The sequence below is a fragment of the Bactrocera neohumeralis genome, chromosome 4 (genome assembly GCF_024586455.1).
Source record: "Bactrocera neohumeralis isolate Rockhampton chromosome 4, APGP_CSIRO_Bneo_wtdbg2-racon-allhic-juicebox.fasta_v2, whole genome shotgun sequence".
NCBI lineage: Eukaryota > Metazoa > Arthropoda > Insecta > Diptera > Tephritidae > Bactrocera > Bactrocera neohumeralis.
Genome location: NC_065921.1, coordinates 21,337,381 through 21,358,987, shown reverse-complemented (window position 1 = coordinate 21,358,987; position 21,607 = coordinate 21,337,381). Strand labels below are relative to the sequence as shown.

The following is a 21,607-nucleotide window of genomic DNA, read 5'->3' as shown; positions in this document are numbered from 1 at the left end:
TAAGTTGAGTTATGAAACGAATGGGTCTACCTAACTGGAATGTTTCCGAATTCAAATACGGACAAAGACAACAATCCATAAAACTATATCGGAAACCAAAGAAGATTATTAAAGTAATTTTTGTTCTGATTGTACCGATGCTTTATTTATAACCTACAAGGTTTGCAACACTCACAAAACTTTCATTTTTCTTTTTAAAGTAGTTCACAAATTCTCTCCAATCAAATTTGATGGCAATAAAATTCAGTCTTTTACCGACTGTCGTTTGATATAGTTGTTAGTTTTTTTTTTATATTTTTTATACTTTTATACCGTTTTGTAAATATTTTTTTTTTAAATTTTTTACACATTTTGCTTTCTAAAATTTTGGCAAAATGGATCAAGAAAGCGACTACGCCGAAGAGTACGAAAATACTGAGTCCGATTATGTGCCACATATTCAAACGCAGAATACCGAACTACATAGATCGCATGACTCGCAGCAAGATGCAAAGAACCGAAGATCCCGCAGTTCAAGTCGGACTGGTAAACAATCGTTCCGCGCTTCAAAGATTACCACTGACGACCTTAATCGCGCTGGTTTCCAAATCAGAACTAGTTTAGAGTCATATGACAATGAAGATTACGAATGTGAAGATTTTTTGAACTATGATGAGCACTTGGTGCAATTAGAACATACGCTGCGAATGAGTTTTTTGGATAAATTTACGGGTTTACCAAATATCGATGAAATTTCTTCTGAGTCCACCGAAACTATTATCGAACAAGTGGAAGAGAAAACGATTGATATGACATTATCGGGTAAATTTGTCGATCCATTAACCGGCTTAGACATAATAGAATCCGATAAAGAGGAAGAATATGAATATATGGAAATCGAAGAGTCTTACGAGGAGGAAGACGAGGGTTACGAACCATTCGATATTACCGAAGATAGCGAATTACTACAACTGCTGGGACATGAGGTTTCAGAAGAAACTGAAGACGTTGACAATGCGCAATTCGATTTGGATTATATACAGAAAATCATGCAAGCTGTTGATGTGCAGGATATCGAACAGCTGATAGCGGAGGATACACGGCGGCAAAACGAAGAAATCGTAGCTGCTTTCATTGAAGATCTATTTCAAATAGTTGCCAAAGCAACTCAATATAAGGATCCGCAAGAGATATTGCGCAAATCCGTCGACAAGCGTCGGTTAATGGATGAAATTAATGAAAAAGTGCGAACACTCGAAATGGAGCAGGGCGTGCGTTTATATCTCAATCGAAAAGTCGTCGATCATCACAGGCGTAAGCATATGTATCGCGCAATAACAGAGGACTCTGCCGAAAATTTGGAGTTTCGAATGGCAAAATATCACTCTTTTTTGCAAAAATACAACGAAGTATTGGGCAAAGAGGAGGAACTTGAACGTGTGACCAAAGCCAAAATTGACAAATTGCATGAGATATTCGAGAAAAAACAGTGTCAAGTGGATGAGAAGATTAGCGAGTTTGAGACGCTTGCTTACCGCGTGATACTACAAAAACAAAAAAGGGACATAAATGAGGGTGAGATCGATTTGAATGTATTCGATAGCGCGGAAAATGTGGAACGCTCCAGAGTAAGCTGACCAACGAGTAGTGGGTTTAAAAAAAGTGCATTGCAAGACTCTAACTCTTTTGCAGATTATATCGATATTTTTGAAGAAATTGGTTGTGGCGCGCAGGGAACTGTCTAAAGTTCGACTTATCTTAATCAAAAAGCAGCACTTATTCACTGATCTGCAACAAGTAAAGAAAATATATTTCTATGCTTAAGCTTTTGTTGTAGTATTCTTATTTTCTTAGCGTCTCAATCAAATACAAAACATCGGCAATGGTCTAAAATTATTTCAATTCGAGAATCTGCAAAACGATGTCATACAATTGTTCAAGAAAAATGATGGTGTGTACCACATATATAATTTACAGTTAGTTTGATGTGCATTAAATCTAGCTGTTCTTCATTACCATGACAGAACGCGACTCGGAGCTGGCTAAAGCCCGCACTCAGCAACAACTCGACGTTCACATTAGCTCGCATCTGAGAGAGCGCATACTAATGCTGCGCAATAGATTGAGTGTGCAGAAGTTGACCTTCCGCGAATTATTGAGGCAATCGCAAATTGCCCGCCGCAATGTATATAAACAGAAGCAGATACGCGCACAAATCCGTAAAGAAATCAAGGAGTGCACCTTTCAAGGTGGTATATTGTCGAAGCCCTCACTGATGGTTGATTATGATCGAACTGAGGAGGCGATAGATGAGAAAAGGATAATCGTTGAAGCTTTACGTAGTCAATATAAGAAAATAGTCGATAAAATTGCGTACTATGAGCAAATGCTAAATTCAAGATCCTCGAATAAATATGCTTTAGGAAAGTGAAAATAGCGGTTTCCGTGGTTCTAATGTATAAAATACGAGTAACGTTTACAATTGCACAAAGTTTGGTTTCAAAGATAGGTTGGCAGTGTTGTTTTGGTTGTTGTAACGGGTACTTAATCCCCGTTCGGATGGTAAGAATTAGATAAATTGTTATCGACGTCATCTCACGGTAGGCCCAGGAAAAGTGCTGTTTCGACGGGGTCGGACCAAAGGGAGAAGGATGTCAGATGTGTAGGGTTAGCAGGGAATGCAAAGAGGTGCTAGTGTCATGCGTGGACTCATTGCACACTCGAAATATGTTTGATATGTTGGGGTCTATTCTGGATAAGTAGCAGTTTAACCTGCTACAGTATGCAGAACGAAGCTCTACGCCTGCAATGGGTGGTGATTTGACTCCAAATATGCCATTCACTGAAAGGGAGTCGGTGAATGTGTTAATGGCTCCACGGTGAATGACGGTCAGTGCTTTTCGGGAGTTAGTTGCGTCAGAAGTTTAGTTGCCGCATTGTTTTATGTCGTCGTCGTAGTTGAGGAATGATCTCTTGATGCTCCTAGGAGGCGGTTCCGCTACAAGCAGGTGACTGCAGAGATGATTTCTACGAAAGCACCTCAGCAGGAACTGCTTGGAAAGTAGTTCTTTATGCTCCTACTCACTATGTAGGTGTTCGATGGGAGACATCAAGAGGCATCCTCTTGTAGTCCGGCAGTCAGAGTAGACAGTAATCCTTCACTTATGTAGATTAGCATATTTTTTTTTTACTTTTCGTTGGTGAGCACATTTCTGGACTTATATTTTTATCACATGGTGTTGCATATTAGCACGCTTCGTCTTCGTTATTTTTCTATGCAAACTAAATCTTTCAGGCAGGTTGGGGTTATATTGTCCTGCTGAAGATGATATACTATCTGATCAAATTTGACTCGGACTGACAATAAAAAAAAAATAATTTTCACGTATTTTAATACATCTATATCTATATCTATATCTATATCTATATCTATATCTATATCTATATCTATATCTATATCTATATCTATATCTATATCTATATCTATATCTATATCTATATCTATATCTATATCTATATCTATATCTATATCTATATCTATATCTATATCTATATCTATATCTATATCTATATCTATATCTATATCTATATCTATATCTATATCTATATCTATATCTATATCTAAATGAGCAACATGATGAATTGTGTTTATTTATGATTTAGCCATATCCGACTGTTTGTCTGTCCGTCCGTCTGTTCGTCTGCCTTCAGGTTTTGACATTTCGATTTGAATTTTTGCCCAAATCCTTTTCTCTCAAAGAAGCAGCTCTTTTGTCAAAACGCCGATATTGGACCACTATGGCGTACATCTGCCATACAAACTGAAGAATCAGAATCAAATATATATGGAAAACTTTTTCATGTGAGGAGATGGCAAGATTATTTTTTTTAAGGATATGTTGCAATCTTCGAATGAATTTACATTTTGACAATTTTAAACTTTATTCTTGAATTATAAAACCAAAAAAATATAGAAGAAAATGGCTTATTTTAATTTTATAAATTCAATTACTTCTGACAAATTGTTGTTTTTGGGCTATCGACACTACTTTATTTAATTGAATTGTCTTCTCCTTTCCATTTTAAGTAAGCGATTGATATCGCTCAGACCGAGGCAAAAGTCTTACTTGCGTTTGTTTGTCAAATTAATATATCTGACTTGGCTGTGACTTGAATATTTTAGAATATTAACATAAATGGATTTTTTTTTTGAACCTACAATCGTTTGAAAACATCCATTTAATCTATTGATCACCACGGCCCTGAAATTTATTGCACCTTTTCTTTTTTACTTTCCTGCTTGTTGTGACTTAGTGAACAAATTAATAGCACGCCAAAGAGAGATTTTGATTGATTCCACGCCAATTGCTAGCCAGCTCTTCAATTCCATTCTACTCATTCACTATTTAGCAATATTAATAATATACTTTAAACTTAAATTTAAGATTGTGAGACTGCCTTATACAAAAAGTTTCATTATGTTTTCTTGGTAGTATATTTCGTAGAAACATGTTGATAACGCTCTAAAACTTTCGTAAGAATCCTTTCAAATTGTCAAAAGTTGCTTACTAGAAACGTTGAAATTTTAGCGATGTATGACTGATGCAAGTGCCACAGCAATTTGTGAATTTCCCTGCTGACTATTGCTCACTTTCGTGCGTTGGTGCGCCTTCGGTAACGTATACGCAGTTGCGTCCTAATGCATTTGCATTTACTCCTACATAAGTTGCTTGAATAAAAAACAGGTTTGCATCTCTTAACGGCATCTGTTATATTAACCATTTCATGTGTGAAAAACTACTTAAATTCTATATGCTTCTACTTAGTGTAATGCATTCTGCTAATGTGTACATTTGTTCATCTATACACAATGGTGGATGGAAGGAGGAGTCACGAACTTTATTTTTGTGAATTTAGAAAGTGAACGCATTTTTATATTTTTGTTTGACTAAAAGTTGCAACAAAATATACACCTTTGTTATAAAGCAATAAGGGCTTAAGAATTTGTTGAAAAGTTTCCTCACACGAGTCATACATCAACCTCTGTTAAAGGTAATAGTATGCACTGAAAACAATCAGGTCTCTGTTTCTCTCCTTTGCGTATTCCGTTAGTGAAGTTTTTTGCATGAAAGTAAATAGTTTATGCTTAGAAATTCAACATATTTACACACATACTTGTATGGAAGTCATTCGAAAAGTTCATCCAACTTTAGCATTGTTGGCCTTCGTACATAGTTGGCTTTTGAACTCAATGTCCCAATATTGCCGTTTGCATGCTATTAAAAGTGGATTTCATGTAAAATTCCTCCACTACAATTTTCAGTGAAAACTGTAAATGAGAACTTCATGACAATTGTGAATGACAATGAATAAATATATCGATTTGCCAATAGGCATCACCAGCGAGCGAAAACCCCAAAATGTCTGCAACGGCGGCCAACAATCCAAAGTTCACTAAGGCCTGAGTGACGTGAAGAAGTCACGCCATTTGAGCTTTACCAAATTGAATAGTTTAGAATGCGCTGTAAAGGAAAATCGTTGAATAGCCTGTCTGCCACGATGAAATTGGATTCTTAATCGAATTCAACAACTGGAAAGCCAATATACCACACATAGGTATGCATACATAGTTGCATGCACCGCACAATAAAGCTGTGATCGGAGGAATGTGAGTGACTGTGTGATTGCTTATACTAGTAGTAGTTGTTGTTTGTACACAGTCTGTACTTGTTGTGTGCATTTATAAACATGCAGTTGTACATTTGAAAGTCGCCAAGCGATTTCTGGCATTGCCGCGACAAAGGCTCCTTTTGACTGCAGGAACCTCATGCTGTATGTACTCAACTACCTAGTATAGTTTATGTACACATGCATGTGATTGGATTTTATACAAACTACAATTGCGACCTCCTTTAAGCTTGCGCTTACTGTTGCATAAGTATTGGTTAACGCAACAGAAATTGGTAACAACTGGAAGTCCAGCAAACATTTTTAGTTCTGTCTCATTTTCAAATATATCTCCAGTTTTTGTTGTATTATTCATCCGTGATCGATTATGATGAGTTAAGAGAGAAAAATTTCGAAAAGCTCCTCCGGCTTTGAGAAAGAAAGTTTCCAGGATGGCGAACTGGCGATTCATTTTGAAAAATATTGGTTTCCATTGATCCCGTAGCCGATATCTATGATGTCCGTCGAAAAAAGATATCTGACGGTGAGGAAGACGGTATTCAACAGTTTCGAAGAACTCTAAGAAATGCGCTTAAAGTTTTGGAAGCCGATTACACTAAGTTACCGGATTAACTTAAATTTTATTTCTGAGAAAGTTTTCAAATATCAAAATGGCTTCATCCATTTGTAGAAGTTCATGCAAGTGAGGAAAATTTTCTGAGCGCCATTAACTTGGGAGTGGGCAGAAACGATTATTTTACATATGTCTCAAGGAGCTCACGACTTTTGGTCTTAGACCATCGCTTAGACCTTCGTCCATTGCATTTAAGATTCTATCGAGCCTATTGTATGAACGATTAAAGCCCATCGTCAAAAAACTAATTGGCTCGAACCAGTTTGGCTTTAGGTCTGAAAATCAACAAATAATTAGATATTCACCATACGCCAAGTCTTGGAATATATCCGTGAAAAGAGGATGGACAAGATTCGCAAAGATATCTATATTCGATATACAAACAAAAAATCAAATTCACAAGTCACCTTAATCTAATTTTATTGTATTTTTTCTGTTGGTTTTGCGGTCCTTGTTAACTGGTGTACCTTTTTTTTATTGTCATTTGTAATATGTTACTTCCATCGTTACTGCATATCTTTGCATGATATTCTTCGTATTGATTGGTGACATCTGTTGACGTTCAAATTCGAAATTCGTGACACGTTTTAGGACCATGGCATGTCTACATATATAATATGAATGTATGTTTGTATGAATATGAGAGAAGATGCATATATTGACATTAGGTTCTGTTCAAACTTGTAGTTAGTGATTTAGTTTAACATATAATTGGACTTTAAGCGTCGTAGGCCACACTTGAAGAGAAGGAATTTCTTACTTCAGAAACTACTAGTTGATCGATTCTAATAAAATTTAGTTTGTCGTATTTGAATTACAATCTTAAAAAATCGATGCCTATTTTTCAATTAAAGAATTTAACTGTTCAACTCCCTATGTACCGTATAGTTGGACACCAGTACCTATCTATAGTTGACTTTTGACTGCAAATATCGGTCAATGTTTGACATATATAATTGAAATGCAAGGATAATCCTTTCTATACAATGGTATGCATACGTGTCAAAAATGGGTTGAAACGGGTTAATAGTTAACATAGCTCTCATATGAAGAGTGAGCTATTTCAAGGTTCCGTACTTTTTTAAAATAAAAACACATAAACTTCAAATCTAATGGGGAGGGGTTTTATCTTTCGAAAGAACATTCTTTGACACTAATTTTTTTGCTTTCAAATGCGCCTGTGACTCCGTCTCAGATGGTCGTTGAGTCCAATTTTAAATGACTAAATGACACGCGTGATGTTTTACTCCAAGGCCTGGATCGAAGCCGGATTGTCCGCATAGATTTTAGACTTTACATATCCCCACAGAAAAAAGTGTAATGATGTGATATCACACGATCTTGGTGGCCAAAAGACCGGCCCAAAACGTGAAATTATCTATTCACCGAAGTGTTCTCTCAATAAATCCATTGATGCTGTGTATGGGAAGTTGCGCTGTATTGTTGAAACCAAATGTCAACGAGATCAATTCAATTCCTTGATTTCAGGCATCAAATAGTAGGTTGTCAAGACGCGATAACGGTCGCCATTGACGGTTACGTTCTCACCGACATCATTTTTGAAGAAATATGGATTGATGATTCCACTGGCCCACAAAGCACACTATTTCGTTGTTTTTTCTGAATGAAATGGAATGAATCTCTTCAGGTTGCTTTTCGTCCCAAATGCGGCAATTTTGCATATCTTCATTGAAAAATTGTGAAATGGAACAAAATTTGGCTCGAAAACGTCGGAGCGGTGTCGCTTGGGAAGGTTGAGTGGCTTTAGTTCTTGCACAAAATGCGCCAAATCGTTCCATACGTCAGTCCGAGTTGCTGCGAACGGTGCCTAATGGACACTCCTAGGTCTTCTTGTGCACTTTCAGCTACGACTGTTATATTTTCGTCTTTGAGGGCTGGACGTTGTTACTATCCACCAACTCCCATGCACTACATACAATGATTTTCGTTTTTCTAACATACCTTGTGTAGAATATGTCGGTCAGTGTATGAATACATACATATAATTGCTTGAAATGCAATCGTGTGGTTGACGTTTTGCACCTTAAGATATTCCCCTGGCTTCGATTCTTACAAGTTGCGAAAGTATAAAGTAGTGTTTGTTACACCCGAACTTAGCGCTTCCTAACTTGTTTTTATTTCGATTTAAGAGCGGAAACCTTCTAAATTTCAATCAAAGATTCCCATGTTAAAAATTGAATTCTTTGAAGAGTCAAATTTTTATTATATATAAGATATAAGAGATGTTTTCAAAAACTAACGGTAATTTTGAAATTTCGAGTCCAATTGTCAATTTTTTTATTATGTTGATATACAAGCCGCCGAAGTACGATTTGCAGCTGAATTCATTTCTTACTGAAACGCAGCCGCCATGCTTTGAAGCGTTTGAAGCGCCTCATATATGTACATATGTACATATCGTCACCTGAAATGCAAAATAACGTAACAACATTTTCGGAAATTTACAGAGGCATGAATGAAACACGAAATAAAATGGAACATGAGTGAAACAAAATTTTAGTATTGGTTAAAACTAGTTCATATTTGATCGTAAAACCAGAAAATGTTGAACATATGTAATATTATGTATGTAATTTGAAGTAGTGAAGCGTAATCAATAAGACATTCAATTTCGAATTTTTTGATGATACGTTATTTTGCATTTCAGGTGACGATATATGCATTATAACGAACTGTGGTTCTATGTTGTATTAAAAATGGATTTGCCACATGTGGCTCTCGCTTGAAATGCGATCTTTTTTACAGCTTAGTGCAGTTAATTGCAGTTTTGTCCATATTATTCTGACATTTTTTGTGAGTTTTCAAGCAAGTCTCTTATGGCTTAGTAAAGCCATTTTGATTAGACACATGCCACTTTATATACATATTTTTTATTTATAATTACTTCCTAAATAAATGCTTTACTCATACTGAATTCCTAGCATTTAATTGCGTGATATTTTTTATAAAATATAAAATTCTTATCATCATCGAATTGTATTTAATTTTCTAATAAACACACTTATATATTAAATTCATATTAATAAAATATGTGTGAATTTGAGTTGCAGTTGCCATTTTTGCATATTTACTGCAGTTATGCGCTAATCATTTGATCTCTTCCCCTATGTAGTTCAAAATGTAATTATAATAATCGCTGAAAATGAATATTACTCAAATATTGTTGATTAAAAACTGTAATCGCTTGTTTACTATTCGCGCTATTTTTTGCGAAATGATTAAATAGCTAAATCCTGGTTTCATCATAGGTATCAGTAAACTCCTAATTGAATTTGGGTGATGACCAATATAGACTTTATAAAACCAAGATTTTAAAAATTATGTAATAAATGGTAATAGTTCTAAACTACTTAAAACCAATATATTCTGTACATATATATATGTAAGTATGTATGTCACTTCTACGAAAGATTTCTGAATCCATCAAGCTAGACCTTGGATTCTGTAACCTGAGAGAGCAGTTAGCTTTAATACTTCTGGGTTTGACAACCCTATTTTTGACTCAGAATGTTTTCACATACGAGCGCTATTTGTCTCAGCAAAAAATGGGATTAAATCACGAACATTTTCTCACCACTATTTTTTACAAATTTCGACGTAGTTTAACTCGGCAACAGTGAACTGATGAACTTACTTAAATTAATGGCGTTGAAGCACCATCAAAAATCAAAGCTTATCGATGGTATAGTGAATTCAAACGTGGTCGTAAATCACTCTAAGACAAATTTCGTGAAGGTCGTCCAATATTAGTTGTTATTCCGGAAACTATCGGGCTGTGCGTAGAGTGTTATTGCTGCAGATACCATATCGTGAGATTGATGAAACTGTAGGCATTAATGCAATCAGAATATATTCCAAAAAAAAAGAAACAAATTTTTCACTTGCAATACCACACAATTTGTGGATCACTCAAAAAGCTCGTTTCGATTGATCGAGAAAAATTGTACGTATGAACACGAAAATCAACAGTAGTTGCCTGCTTAGGTATTTCAAGATGAGCCGAAACCAAAAAAAGTTGTTCGCTCATGAAGCATTTTCAAGCAAGCGTTTGCCTGTTTTTTTGGAAAAACTAAAAAATGTCAAAACTAGAACAATGCATAACTCATATTATTCCACGGTTCAGCAGCTAATGCGTAATCATTTATGTATGTGCCTATTTCTAACTTCTTCTAGAATTCCTTATGTTATATAATTCTTGATTTGTCGGATAAAATTATATATTGTGCTTAGAAAGAGATGTTTGTGGAAGACATGTATGAGGTAGTATGGTATAGTTGCTGAGAGGTAAGGATCGTATTGGTTGTGAAATTTCTCTTTACTTATGTACATAGCTTGTTTGATCCATATGCTGGAAGTTCTGAAGACCATATACATAGATAAGTTGATCATAAATCTTCTTTTTCTTCTTCTTACGCGGTTATAACCGAGAGATGTTAAAACAAATCAGTGTCTAAAATTATTTTTACTACGTATTATAAATAGTTAAATCCGATGCGGTAGAGAAATCAATCAGAGGTTTCGAACTGTTTGGATATTTCGTTTTGTTAGATCAAATCTAAATACGACTTAATCATTATTGACTGCTGTCTGACTTATGCTATATATCTCTAGCATTGTTAGAAAAACTCCGTATTCCCAGAGCTTTGGTAAATGTAGTTTTGGGCTATTTTAGGAACCCACAACGTTTTTGATTATATAGTCTGATCGTCTAGTATAGTTTTCTGATTCTGTTAAAATTTGGGAACATTTCGGTAATGGTTCAATTATTGTTGAAACCATTTGAAGTCCAAATTTTTATTCCGGTTATTTTAAACAAAAATTCGTGAGTAAAAGAATTGTTGACTCGTTAGTAATTAAGAGCACTGTTGAGAATTAAATAACCACATAGTGGCTTATTCCAGAATTAAAAGACCTTCACCTTATCCGGTATATTATTTTGCATAAATACTGTTGCTTTAGTGTCTTTAATCTAGATCAAAATCTTAGTAATTTAATCGTCTTGAAGCTTTAGTAAGATACTTATCGTTCTACATTGCAAATACGGTAATAAGCTTGAATTCCAGCTAAAAACATTTCCGTTATTCTTTCTTTAATGAATCATTAGTAGATAATTTGGCTACAGTAGGATTATAATTGCTGTATGCTGAGTGATGAACCGAATTAAGTTTGAGATTTATTAGCAAATATCTACTAGGTACAAATGTTTATTTGATATGATCTTATGAAAGTAATTATATCTCATAATATTTACAATTATGTATATCTCATAATATCTACATATACATATGTACTTTTCATTTCTTTGCGACCACGCATGTAACGCTTCCTTCCCTTGGTATAGAGCAAACTTTATTGTATCGCAAGTGGTTTATCTTCAGTTTACGCACCATGACAAAAACAACCAAACCAAAATATTGTTCCTTATCGCTACGTCCTCTGTGGGAATTAATTCATCAGAAACTAACAAAACGTTGTCAGTTGAGTATGACAAGCTTGACGTCCGAAATAAAAGTTAAAAAGCAACTACACTTGCACTTGTAAGCATATGAAAAGCTTTTTATTTGCCAGACTGTATAACTAAAGCACTGATTAAGTCGCTAGTATGAGCGCTGCTACTGATTGCTGTCCGAACTGATAGCCTTAATTAGACTGACACAAAAGCATTGCAGTCAGTGCAAAAACGCGCTTGCAACGAAACGGTTTTGCGACAAGAACAAATCCATTAGTTTATCGAGTAACCCGAACAACATTTCAAATCACTTAAATTAAGTCGTAAAGGATTTGGTTTGACAATAAAATTGCCTGTTGAAGAGTGTAGTCGACGCGTTTATTCGAGATGCGCTTACTTCCGCCGGTGGCGTTGCTATTGTTGGCGGTCGCGTTAACCACTGCGGTACCACTGCCTGTCAAGGATAAGGATGAATCCACTTCCCTTTCCGTAGAAGAAGTTGATACGCCTGACGCGGGGTCGGACGAGACACTAGAAGACACAAAGTTACTTGAAAAGCGTTCCGCTGACGCCATACCCGACGTAGACTTGTGCAAACACCACAAGCACAATAAAGACAGTAATGAATTTGGGAGTGAAGATGCTTACGAGCGTTATTATCAACTTGAAAAAGCATATAATAATGAACTTCGAAGGAAACGTCAGAAAATTGACAAGAAAGGCTCATCACAAGAGGATTCCTCCGAGCTGGCAGGCAGTGATGTGTTAGCACTGGAATTACGTAGAAAACGCAAAACTGAGGATAGTACATCTGAAGAGGATTCATCCGAAGAGAAAGGCAAATCGGGAGGCGCCGCAGCAAGCGAAGTTGCCAAAAGTTCAGACGGAGCGCGCAGAAAACGAAAATCGGACGATAGTTCATCTGAAGAAGATTCATCAGAGGAGAAAGGTAAGCCAGGTGCACCTGGGGCGAGCGAAGGTAAAGGAGCCAAAGGTTCAGAAGGAGCTCGTAGGAAACGAAAAACCGACGATAGTTCATCAGAAGAAGATTCGTCTAAAGATTCATTAGAAGAAGAGTCGACTACAAATACTATTTCATCAGAAGAAGAATCGACCACAAATTCGATTTCATCAGAAGAAGATTCATCCGAGGAGAAAGTCAAGCCAGGTGCGGGTGATGGCCACGGTAAAAAAGGATCAGATGGACCGCGTCGAAAACGCAAAACTGACGATAGTTCTTCAGAAGAAGATTCATCCGAGGAGAAAGGCAAAGCAGGTGCAAGCAGTGGCGAAGGTGCCAAAGGTTCAGACGGAGCTCGTAGGAAACGCAAAGCTGATGATAGCTCATCAGAAGAAGATTCATCGGAGGAGAAAGGTAAAGCAGGTGCACCAGGTGCAAGCGGTGGTGAAGGTGCTAAAGGCTCAGACGGAGCTCGTAGGAAACGCAAAGCTGATGATAGCTCATCAGAAGAAGATTCATCGGAGGAGAAAGGTAAAGCAGGTGCACCTGGTGCAAGCGGTGGCGAAAGTGCCAAAGGTTCAGACGGCGCTCGTCGAAAACGTGAAGCGGATAATAGCTTTTCAGTAGAAGATTCGACTAATGATACATCAGAAGAAGATTCAACTACAGACACCACTTCATCAGAAGAAGAATCGACCACAAATTCCATTTCATCGGAAGAAAATTCATCCGAGGAGAAAGTCAAGCCAGGTGGTGGCGACGGCCATGGTAAAAAGGGATCAGGTGGACCGCGTAGAAAACGCAAAACTGACGATAGTTCGTCAGAAGAAGATTCATCCGAGGAAAAAGGCAAAAAAGGTGCATCGGGTGCTGGCGGTGGCGAAGGGGAAAAGGGATCAGATGGAGCGCGTCGAAAACGCAAAACTGACGATAGTTCTTCAGAAGAAGATTCATCCGAGGAGAAAGATAAAGCAGGTGCAAGCAGTGGCGAAGGTGCCAAAGGTTCAGAAGGAGCTCGTCGAAAACGCGAAGTTGATGATAGCTTTTCAGTAGAAGATTCGACTAAATATTCATCAGAAGAAGATTCGACTACAGACACCACTTCATCAGAAGAAGAATCGACCACAAATTCTATTTCATCGGAAGAAAATTCATCCGAGGAGAAAGTCAAGCCAGGTGGTGGCGACGGCCATGGTAAAAAGGGATCAGGTGGACCGCGTAGAAAACGCAAAACTGACGATAGTTCATCGGAAGAAGATTCATCCGAGGAAAAAAGCAAAAAAGGTGCAACGGGTGCTGGCGGTGGCGAAGGGGAAAAGGGATCAGATGGAGCGCGTCGCAAACGCAAAACTAACGATAGTTCATCGGAGGAAGATTCATCCGAAGAAAAGGCTAAAGCAAAAGGTAGTGGAGCAAACAAGCTGGACATCCGGCGCTTAAAACGAAAAGGCGACAAGAAAATTGTACCTAAGAGCAATGAAGATTTGAACGACGTGCTGAACTTCAGTTCGAACTCCGATGAAAACAGAGAGTCCAATGAAGTATTGGAACTTAAAAAAGATTCCTCTCTGGAAGATTACGTGCAGGGATGTGAAGTAATGGATGCAGATTCGGATGAAGCCAACGAAACGACCTATATTGAAGACAGACGTAAACGATCATTAGAGAGTGTAGAGAAAACTGAAAGCGCCAAAGAATCGGTTGAGAGTTCCAAACAAAGTGCAGAAGACAATACAAGTGAAGAAAACGATGCAGTAGCTGATAGCGCAGACGAATCCCAACAAATTTCGAACGAACGCCCAAATGGTAAACAAGTTATTCCTGAAGCCGAATCTGAAGAAAGCGAGGAAGATGACTAGGTTTTCGCCGTGATGTGTTAAACAACTTAGGAGCGAGCCACTCTAGGTGCCCAAATGATTTACTGCGCTTTAATAATAATATATAACAATTTGATGCTGTATTTTTTAAGTTTCATGTTAATATGTCTTTAAATAATAAATTATGTACATACATTCTTAAACAAATTTGTTGTACTAGAAAAACGAACATAACAGATAATTTGCAGTTTGTTTATATTAACCTCTGTAATGTTGTTGCAAAAACTAAATATATCAACGCGCATGGAGGCTTCTTATCAGCGCTGCCGGCAATTGTCGGCTTGACTAAGTGTGCGAGCTCCAACTGACTCGGAGCTTCGCCCAGTTACACTTGTACTACTTATGTATATGTATGTGCTCACGCCTTAGGGTTATCTTTGCTTGCTCGTGTTGCTGGCAGACGCCCGCCAACAGTTGATTCTGAGGCATTTTGTTGCTGAACCATGAGTTTTGTTGCTGTTGCTTTTGTTGATATCGCCGCTGGTCACGTCAGTTGATAAGCGTTAAATATTTAACCCAAGTGACATGGTGATGCGCATTTGAGCGGTACGGCTCTTTGGGCCAATAAACAATAATGAATTAAAAGACTATTAATATGTTGTTGTCATAGGCGGAGCGTTTCTCTCACTCACTGTTCGCTGTTTTAAAGTCTTGTGACTCATAATGGCTACCCTAGTGTCTTTTGCTATCAATGAATTATTTTTTGTAATTTTTTTAAATTGCGATGAAGTATTTATTATTTGGCAAATGTGTGCCGGGTGCACGGATTTCTTTGTTTACATACAAAAATCAAAAGGCCAAATAAATGTAATTGTGATTTCTTGGAAATTATGTAAGATAAGCCGATTTCGTAAACAAAATATTATCAGCGTTGCTGTAAACTGTTTTAGATTATGTTGTAGTACGGAAGTAATAATTAATGAAATTTAAGATGTTAAATATATTAACTGCCAGTACTGTTTATTGAGTACAGACTCATATCATTCATATTTTTCTTTATTGGCGTAGACACTGCTTACGCCGTTATAGCCGAATTAACAACTTTTTAAAGAAAAAACACAGAAATTTGAAATTTAGTGAAGAACGCTTGTTATCTAAACGCTCTTCAATCTATTGGCTCCTCTCGGAACCATCCCGTCCTTCTGATGACGCTCCTCCGAGACGGCGTCTAGAAACCCTCGACCAATAGTTGCGAATATTTTCCTATATAAAATATCACAATCGCATAGATGATGTTTGGTAGTCTTCTCTTCTTCTACAGCAGTCGTTATAAGGTGTTCCTAGCCTACTGGTATGTCTGCCTTTTTGACAGTGATCTGCTACTCCCTACTAGAGTTCTTAAAGTATATCATTTCTTTAAAATTTTAATATTCTGCATATGCGACCTACAGTGCTTTCCAAAGTAAACAGGACTTTTTGAATCTAGCGCCCCCTAGTGACGCAATCTATATTTCGACTGGTGCGTTAGAATCTGCTATCTTTATCGATTGTTTAGTGTCATGACATTTCATCGATTGTAAGTGAAGTTATTGCGTTTTAAATGTCAGTATGTTTGTGTTATCGGTGCGAAAATGGGCTTCGAATAAAGAGCCAACATTAAAATTTGTTTAAAATTGGTGAAACTTTTACTGAAACGTTTCAATTGATGTTTACTTTGGAATGCACCTTGTATAATCCATTCATACCACGCCTGCTTGTTGAGGGGTTTTACTCTACCGAGACTCAGCTAAACTTTTAATATATTTGTCGATAAGATATCTTCAAGTGGCCAGAGGTATAAAGTTCTCTCTATTCCGAAGTCTACTTGTAAGGTAGTGCCTGTTCTCTCTGCTTCACGGTTCCCTGATCACTATGTTCTGGAACTTAATACAGGTTTATCGTGAAATAGGACTTTAGATCCACTAAGAGATCAATGCATTCTTTCACTGTCTTTGATGAAACTCTAAGAGACTTTAGTGATCTCAAAGCCGCTTGGTTATCTATATATCTGTATATATGTATATCTGTATAATACAGTGTATATATATATCTATATATTCTTTGATGTGAGCACAATCCTTGTCAGAACAAGAAGTCTTTCTTTAATTGCTGTGTTCTTCGCTTGGAACTAGTACAGTGGTCTGGTATCTAGTTTAGCAGAGAAGATATTTTCTCCCACACTGTTTTCTAGTTTGGAGCCGTATATTTGCTTAGCTCTACGCCCTTGTCTACCTCGCCCCATTTTCACTATTCTCTGGAAGTGAAGGCAATATTGGTGATCGAAGTTCGATGTCCTTTATTCAAATACTTTACTTATGCGTTCTTCTCACTTTTGTATGTTGAAGAAGCTACACCATTTTTCTAAGAGTTCTTTAATCTACTTGTAAATGTATATACTATACCTATATATAATATGTGGAATATATGTATGTGTACTTATTAACGTAAATAAACAGACTGGTTATACACCACCCATTTATATAAATTATATCATTAATATTCACTGATTTGTTTGGGTTATAAATCAATCTTATAAACTCAACTTAGTAAACATAATGCATGTAAGAAATCTGTCTAAACAGTTAATAGTAGTTACTTTAAGTAAGCAAATTTTGAAAATATTTAATTTCTCTTATCAGATTGAAATACTTGTATATATAATATAAAACGTTTTCGTAAAATAAAATCGTAGAATTCAAGTATCACAAAATATATGTACATATACATATATTAACGGGTGATCCAGTAGAGGCACTCTCAATAGCCTTTTTTTTGACAGATCACGCGTAAGTCGTATCAAAATGTCATGTTATTATACTCTCGCAACAATGTTGCTAAGGAGAGTATTATAGTTTTGTTTACATAACGGTTGTTTGTAAGTCCTAAAACTAAAAGAGTCAGATATAGGGTTATATATACCAAAGTGATCAGGGTGACCAGTAGAGTCGAAATCCGGATGTCTGTCTGTCCGTCCGTCCGTCTGTCCGTCCGTCCGTGCAAGCTGTAACTTGAGTAAAAATTGAGATATCATGATGAAACTTGGTACACGTATTCCTTGGCTCCATAAGAAGGTTAAGTTCGAAGATGGGCAAAATCGGCCCACTGCCACGCCCACAAAATGGCGAAAACCTATAAAGTGTCATAACTAAGCCATAAATAAAGATATTAAAGTGAAATTTGGCACAAAGGATTGCATTAGGGAGGGGCATATTTGGACGCAATTTTTATGGAAAAGTGGGCGTGGCCCCGCCCCCTACTAAGTGTTTTGTACATATCTCGGAAACTACTATAGCTATGTCAACCAAACTCCACAAAGTCGTTTTCTTCAGGCATTTCCATATACAGTTCAAAAATGGAAGAAATCGGATAATAACCACGCCCACCTCCCATACAAAGGTTATGCTGAAAATCACTAAAAGTGCGTTAACCGACTAACAAAAAACGTCAGAAACACTAAATTTTACGGAAGAAATGGCACAAGGAAGCTGCACCCAGGCTTTTTTTAAAAATTGAAAATGGGCGTGGCGTCGCCCACTTATGGACCAAAAACCATATCTCAGGAACTACTCCACCGATTTCAATGAAATTTGGTATATAATATTTTCTTAACACCCTGATGACATGTACGAAATATGGGTGAAATCGGTTCACAACCACGCCTTCTTCCAATATAACGCTATTTTGAATTCCATCTGATGCCTTCTCTGTATAATACGAGTATATACATTAGGAACCAATGATGATAGCGGAATAAAACTTTACAAAAATACGGTATTTGAAAAATATGTAAATGACGTATAATGAAATCTCGATTATCACTTTATCATGCGAGAGTATAAAATGTTCGGTGACATCCGAACTTAGCCCTTCCTTACTTGTTTTTGTTCAGTTTTGTTTGGCATTTCAACATTGAAAGATTTACGCCTGAACAACGTTTACAAATCATTCAACTTTACTACGAAAATTCACGTTCTATAAAAAATGTGTTTCGCGCGCTTCGCTCAACTTATGGTCAATATAATCGGCCTGCTGAGCATATAATTCAAACCATCGCCCATATTGATCAGCATTCATTATTGGACAATATTCGAAAGAATAGACCACGCCCAGCACGTAGTGAAGAAAATATTGCAGTCGTAGCTGGGAGTGTACACGAAGATCATGCGAGTCGATTCGGCGCCGTTCGCAGCAATTCGGACGTATGGAACGACTTTATGCATTTTATGCCTAGATCTTAAAATGAAAGCATACAAAATACAGGTTGTGCAAGAACTGTAACTGCTCGACCTTCCCAAGTGACAACGCTTCGCTCTATGGGCTCTTGAAAAGTTCCACGAAGATCCGATGTTTTCGAGCCAAGTTTTGTTTAGCGATGGGACCTATTTTTGGCTCATCGTGCATGTAACCAAGCAAAATTGCCACATTTTCGACGAAAAGCATTCTGAAGAGATTAAAGACCTGCCATTTCGTCTAGAAAAAAAGAACGGTATGGTGTAGTTTGTAGTTCGGTGGAATCATCAGTCCATATTTCTTCAAAATATGATACCGGTGAGAACGTACCTTTTAATGGTGACCGTTGTCGTGCCATGATAACCGACTATTTGATGGCTGAAATTGACGCTTTTTAGAAAAGTGGAAAAAGAGCAATATCTGTCGATGAATCGATGTTTGTTTTGAAAACCCGCGTGCTGTAATCATAGAGCGCTTCTGTGCTTCGTTATGTGACTCTTTTGCTTCACTTCAAAAATTGTTTTAACAAGTTTCAAACTGGTGAATTTTTCGATATGATAAAGCTTTCTGTGTATGAAACTTCATAGCAGTCTTTGGTGATACAGTGTACTTCACCCGGTGAAGCAGGTTAAATCTGTCGTTTAAGTGGGAAAGGTGTTAGCCACCATTTATAAGATGAGATCGTCAGATACTTGAGGTAGAGGAGAAGAACTACAAGGCTGTTCTGTATCGAATTATTGGTCCAACCAGACATCGGATTGCAGAAGAAACGGTCCCGATTGGCGAATTACTTTAAGATTCGGCGATTTCTTTTTATTTCTAACGATGAAAAAGTCAGTCGTCGATAGAAAGTTGAGTTAATGTAACGATTGTGAAGATTCTGCTTGGGTGCCAAGGAGGCAGTTAATTAGCATCAAAGGACCACCGGGAAAAACGCAGTTTCGACGTTGACGGACCATAGGGAGAGGGTTATTAAATAAGTTGCTTTCAAAGAGAATGTAAAGAGCTGATTGGAGATATTCTCGAACTCTTTGCGTGCAGAACAGCAATTTGACTCGAAAGGGAAGGCTAGTTAACTTCAAAATTGCTGACCAAAAAATATCAAGCTAGAAGGAGACTAGGAGCGTTAGAATTTATATACTCTTTGCACTTAACCCTATTGAAAGTTAAGCGTTTTATGAGCCAAATCTGAAAGTCTTTTATTTTTTCAAATTTAAATTAAAATCGATAACATCAGCGCGTGTTTTCAAACCAAGTACATTCATACATATGAATAATTTTTTGTCTGAAAACTTTTCTTACCTACTGTGCCAAATAAAAATAATGTATTGCTGTGGTTACATATGTCCGCGTTCATTCACCGCATGCTGTTGAGAATTCTACGCAACATTGTATGCACTTGGAATCTAACGAAAATAAGCAACAATGACGTATATACACACACACACACACACATATATATTCCATACATACTTATATATATACTAATGTTTTATGCATACTACAATGTGCTTTGAATTGCCAGAGGCAGCAGCTAGCTTTCAGCGAAGCATTTGCGAGTAAACAAATTGATGGACCTATCCCAAAAGGCAAACCATTGGCCCTTGCGTGTTGTGTTCAGCCAAATTAGTCAGGCGAAAGCACAAGAATAGCTCGAAGCAAGCATAATAATGGAACGCCGAAATTGTATTTTGACGCTAGAAGAGCGGGAGATGGCGCAACGGTATTGCATAAATAGATAGAAGAGAAATGTGGAAATGTTGTGACGGAACGCGCTGTTTTTGTGTATTTGTTTGAATATATAATGGGTGTTTTTTTTTTTTTAATTTTTGGTTTTCAATTGTGCAATACTTTACTTACAGAGTTCGTCTTTTTGACAACGCTCCGTTCAATATACGGTCGACATAATCTCGAAGTGGAGTGAGTAATTCGAGCAACGACGGGTCGGTTTCGTACCACGTTTAGTTTAGTGGATACTCTTGATTACTCTGGTGGACATACTCTGTGATGTCGTATACTGTGCACCGAATATGCTATCGCTGCTGTGAAGCGGAGTATCGAAGAAGAGCCGAATGAATCGAAGCAGACTCGTCTATCCGCCATCGCGCGTAACAATTGGAGCTTGACTCATTCACTTTATGAAAAATTTGATGGAAGTATTTTAGTTTGCGGGTCCTTCAAAGAATGACCATAGATCCCGATTTTCACTAGAAAATTTTATTCAGCCATGAAGCTCACTTTAGGTGGATACGGTAATAAACAAAAAAAAAACGCATTTGGAGTGATTTTAGACAGATAGATATTAAAAAAATTGTGGCTTTGCACTGCGACCTATGATCTATTGTATCCTATATCACATATGTTCACAAAGGTCCAGCATTCTTAAAAATTCCAGGAGCCTGCTGGGCGCGACTAAGGTGATGTGATCCCTGATTCCCACGTATATGGAACCTAGGGCCAGGAATCTGCTTCTGCAAATTGCTGCATACTCCAGAATCAAGTGTTCTGGAGTTTCCTGTTCCATGTCGCAGAACCGGTAGTTTGCGCAAGAGACTATGCTCATGTTGGACAAGTGCTTCCACAGCCAGCAGTGCCCTGTATAGGGCGCGACAAGGATGCGGAATTTTTCTAGTGGGAACTTGATTACTTCCTTAAACCATACAGGGTTGCACCCTCCCAGGAGAAGCTTGGCATGGCGCATTCTTGCTGCCTGTGGCCAATGCTGTTTTCTTCCCACTCTTTCCTCCGTGCGGAGCAACTCATTTATAGTTTGGAACCCCACCACAATGCATGGTTTTGGCTCCATGATC

The 21,607-nt window shown here is 37.4% G+C and overlaps 2 protein-coding genes across 5 annotated transcripts in view; both read left to right on the top strand.

Moving 5' to 3' along the window:
* LOC126756958 (surface protein-like) overlaps positions 1–21,607 on the top strand; it is a 54,249-nt gene that overhangs the window by 2,544 nt on the left and 30,098 nt on the right. The gene's annotated exons all lie outside the window — the stretch shown is intronic.
* On the top strand, positions 11,955–14,769 carry LOC126756956 (dentin sialophosphoprotein). 4 transcript variants are annotated; one of them, XM_050470464.1, is made up of 2 exons: positions 11,955–13,026; positions 13,252–14,769. In XM_050470464.1, the coding sequence occupies exons 1-2, from the start codon at positions 12,138–12,140 to the stop codon at positions 14,568–14,570; spliced, it is 2,208 nt and encodes a 735-aa protein (XP_050326421.1). In that variant the 5' UTR covers positions 11,955–12,137; the 3' UTR covers positions 14,571–14,769. The 4 variants fall into 4 exon arrangements, with proteins under 4 accessions (XP_050326421.1, XP_050326420.1, XP_050326422.1 ...); XM_050470463.1 differs by having other exon boundaries at positions 13,135–14,769; XM_050470465.1 differs by having other exon boundaries at positions 11,955–13,569; positions 13,996–14,769.

What these genes read in the sequence shown, in the direction of transcription:
- LOC126756956 (XM_050470462.1), top strand. Translation starts at nt 12,138, where the DNA reads ATGCGCTTACTTCCGCCGGTGGCGTTGCTATTGTTGGCGGTCGCGTTA.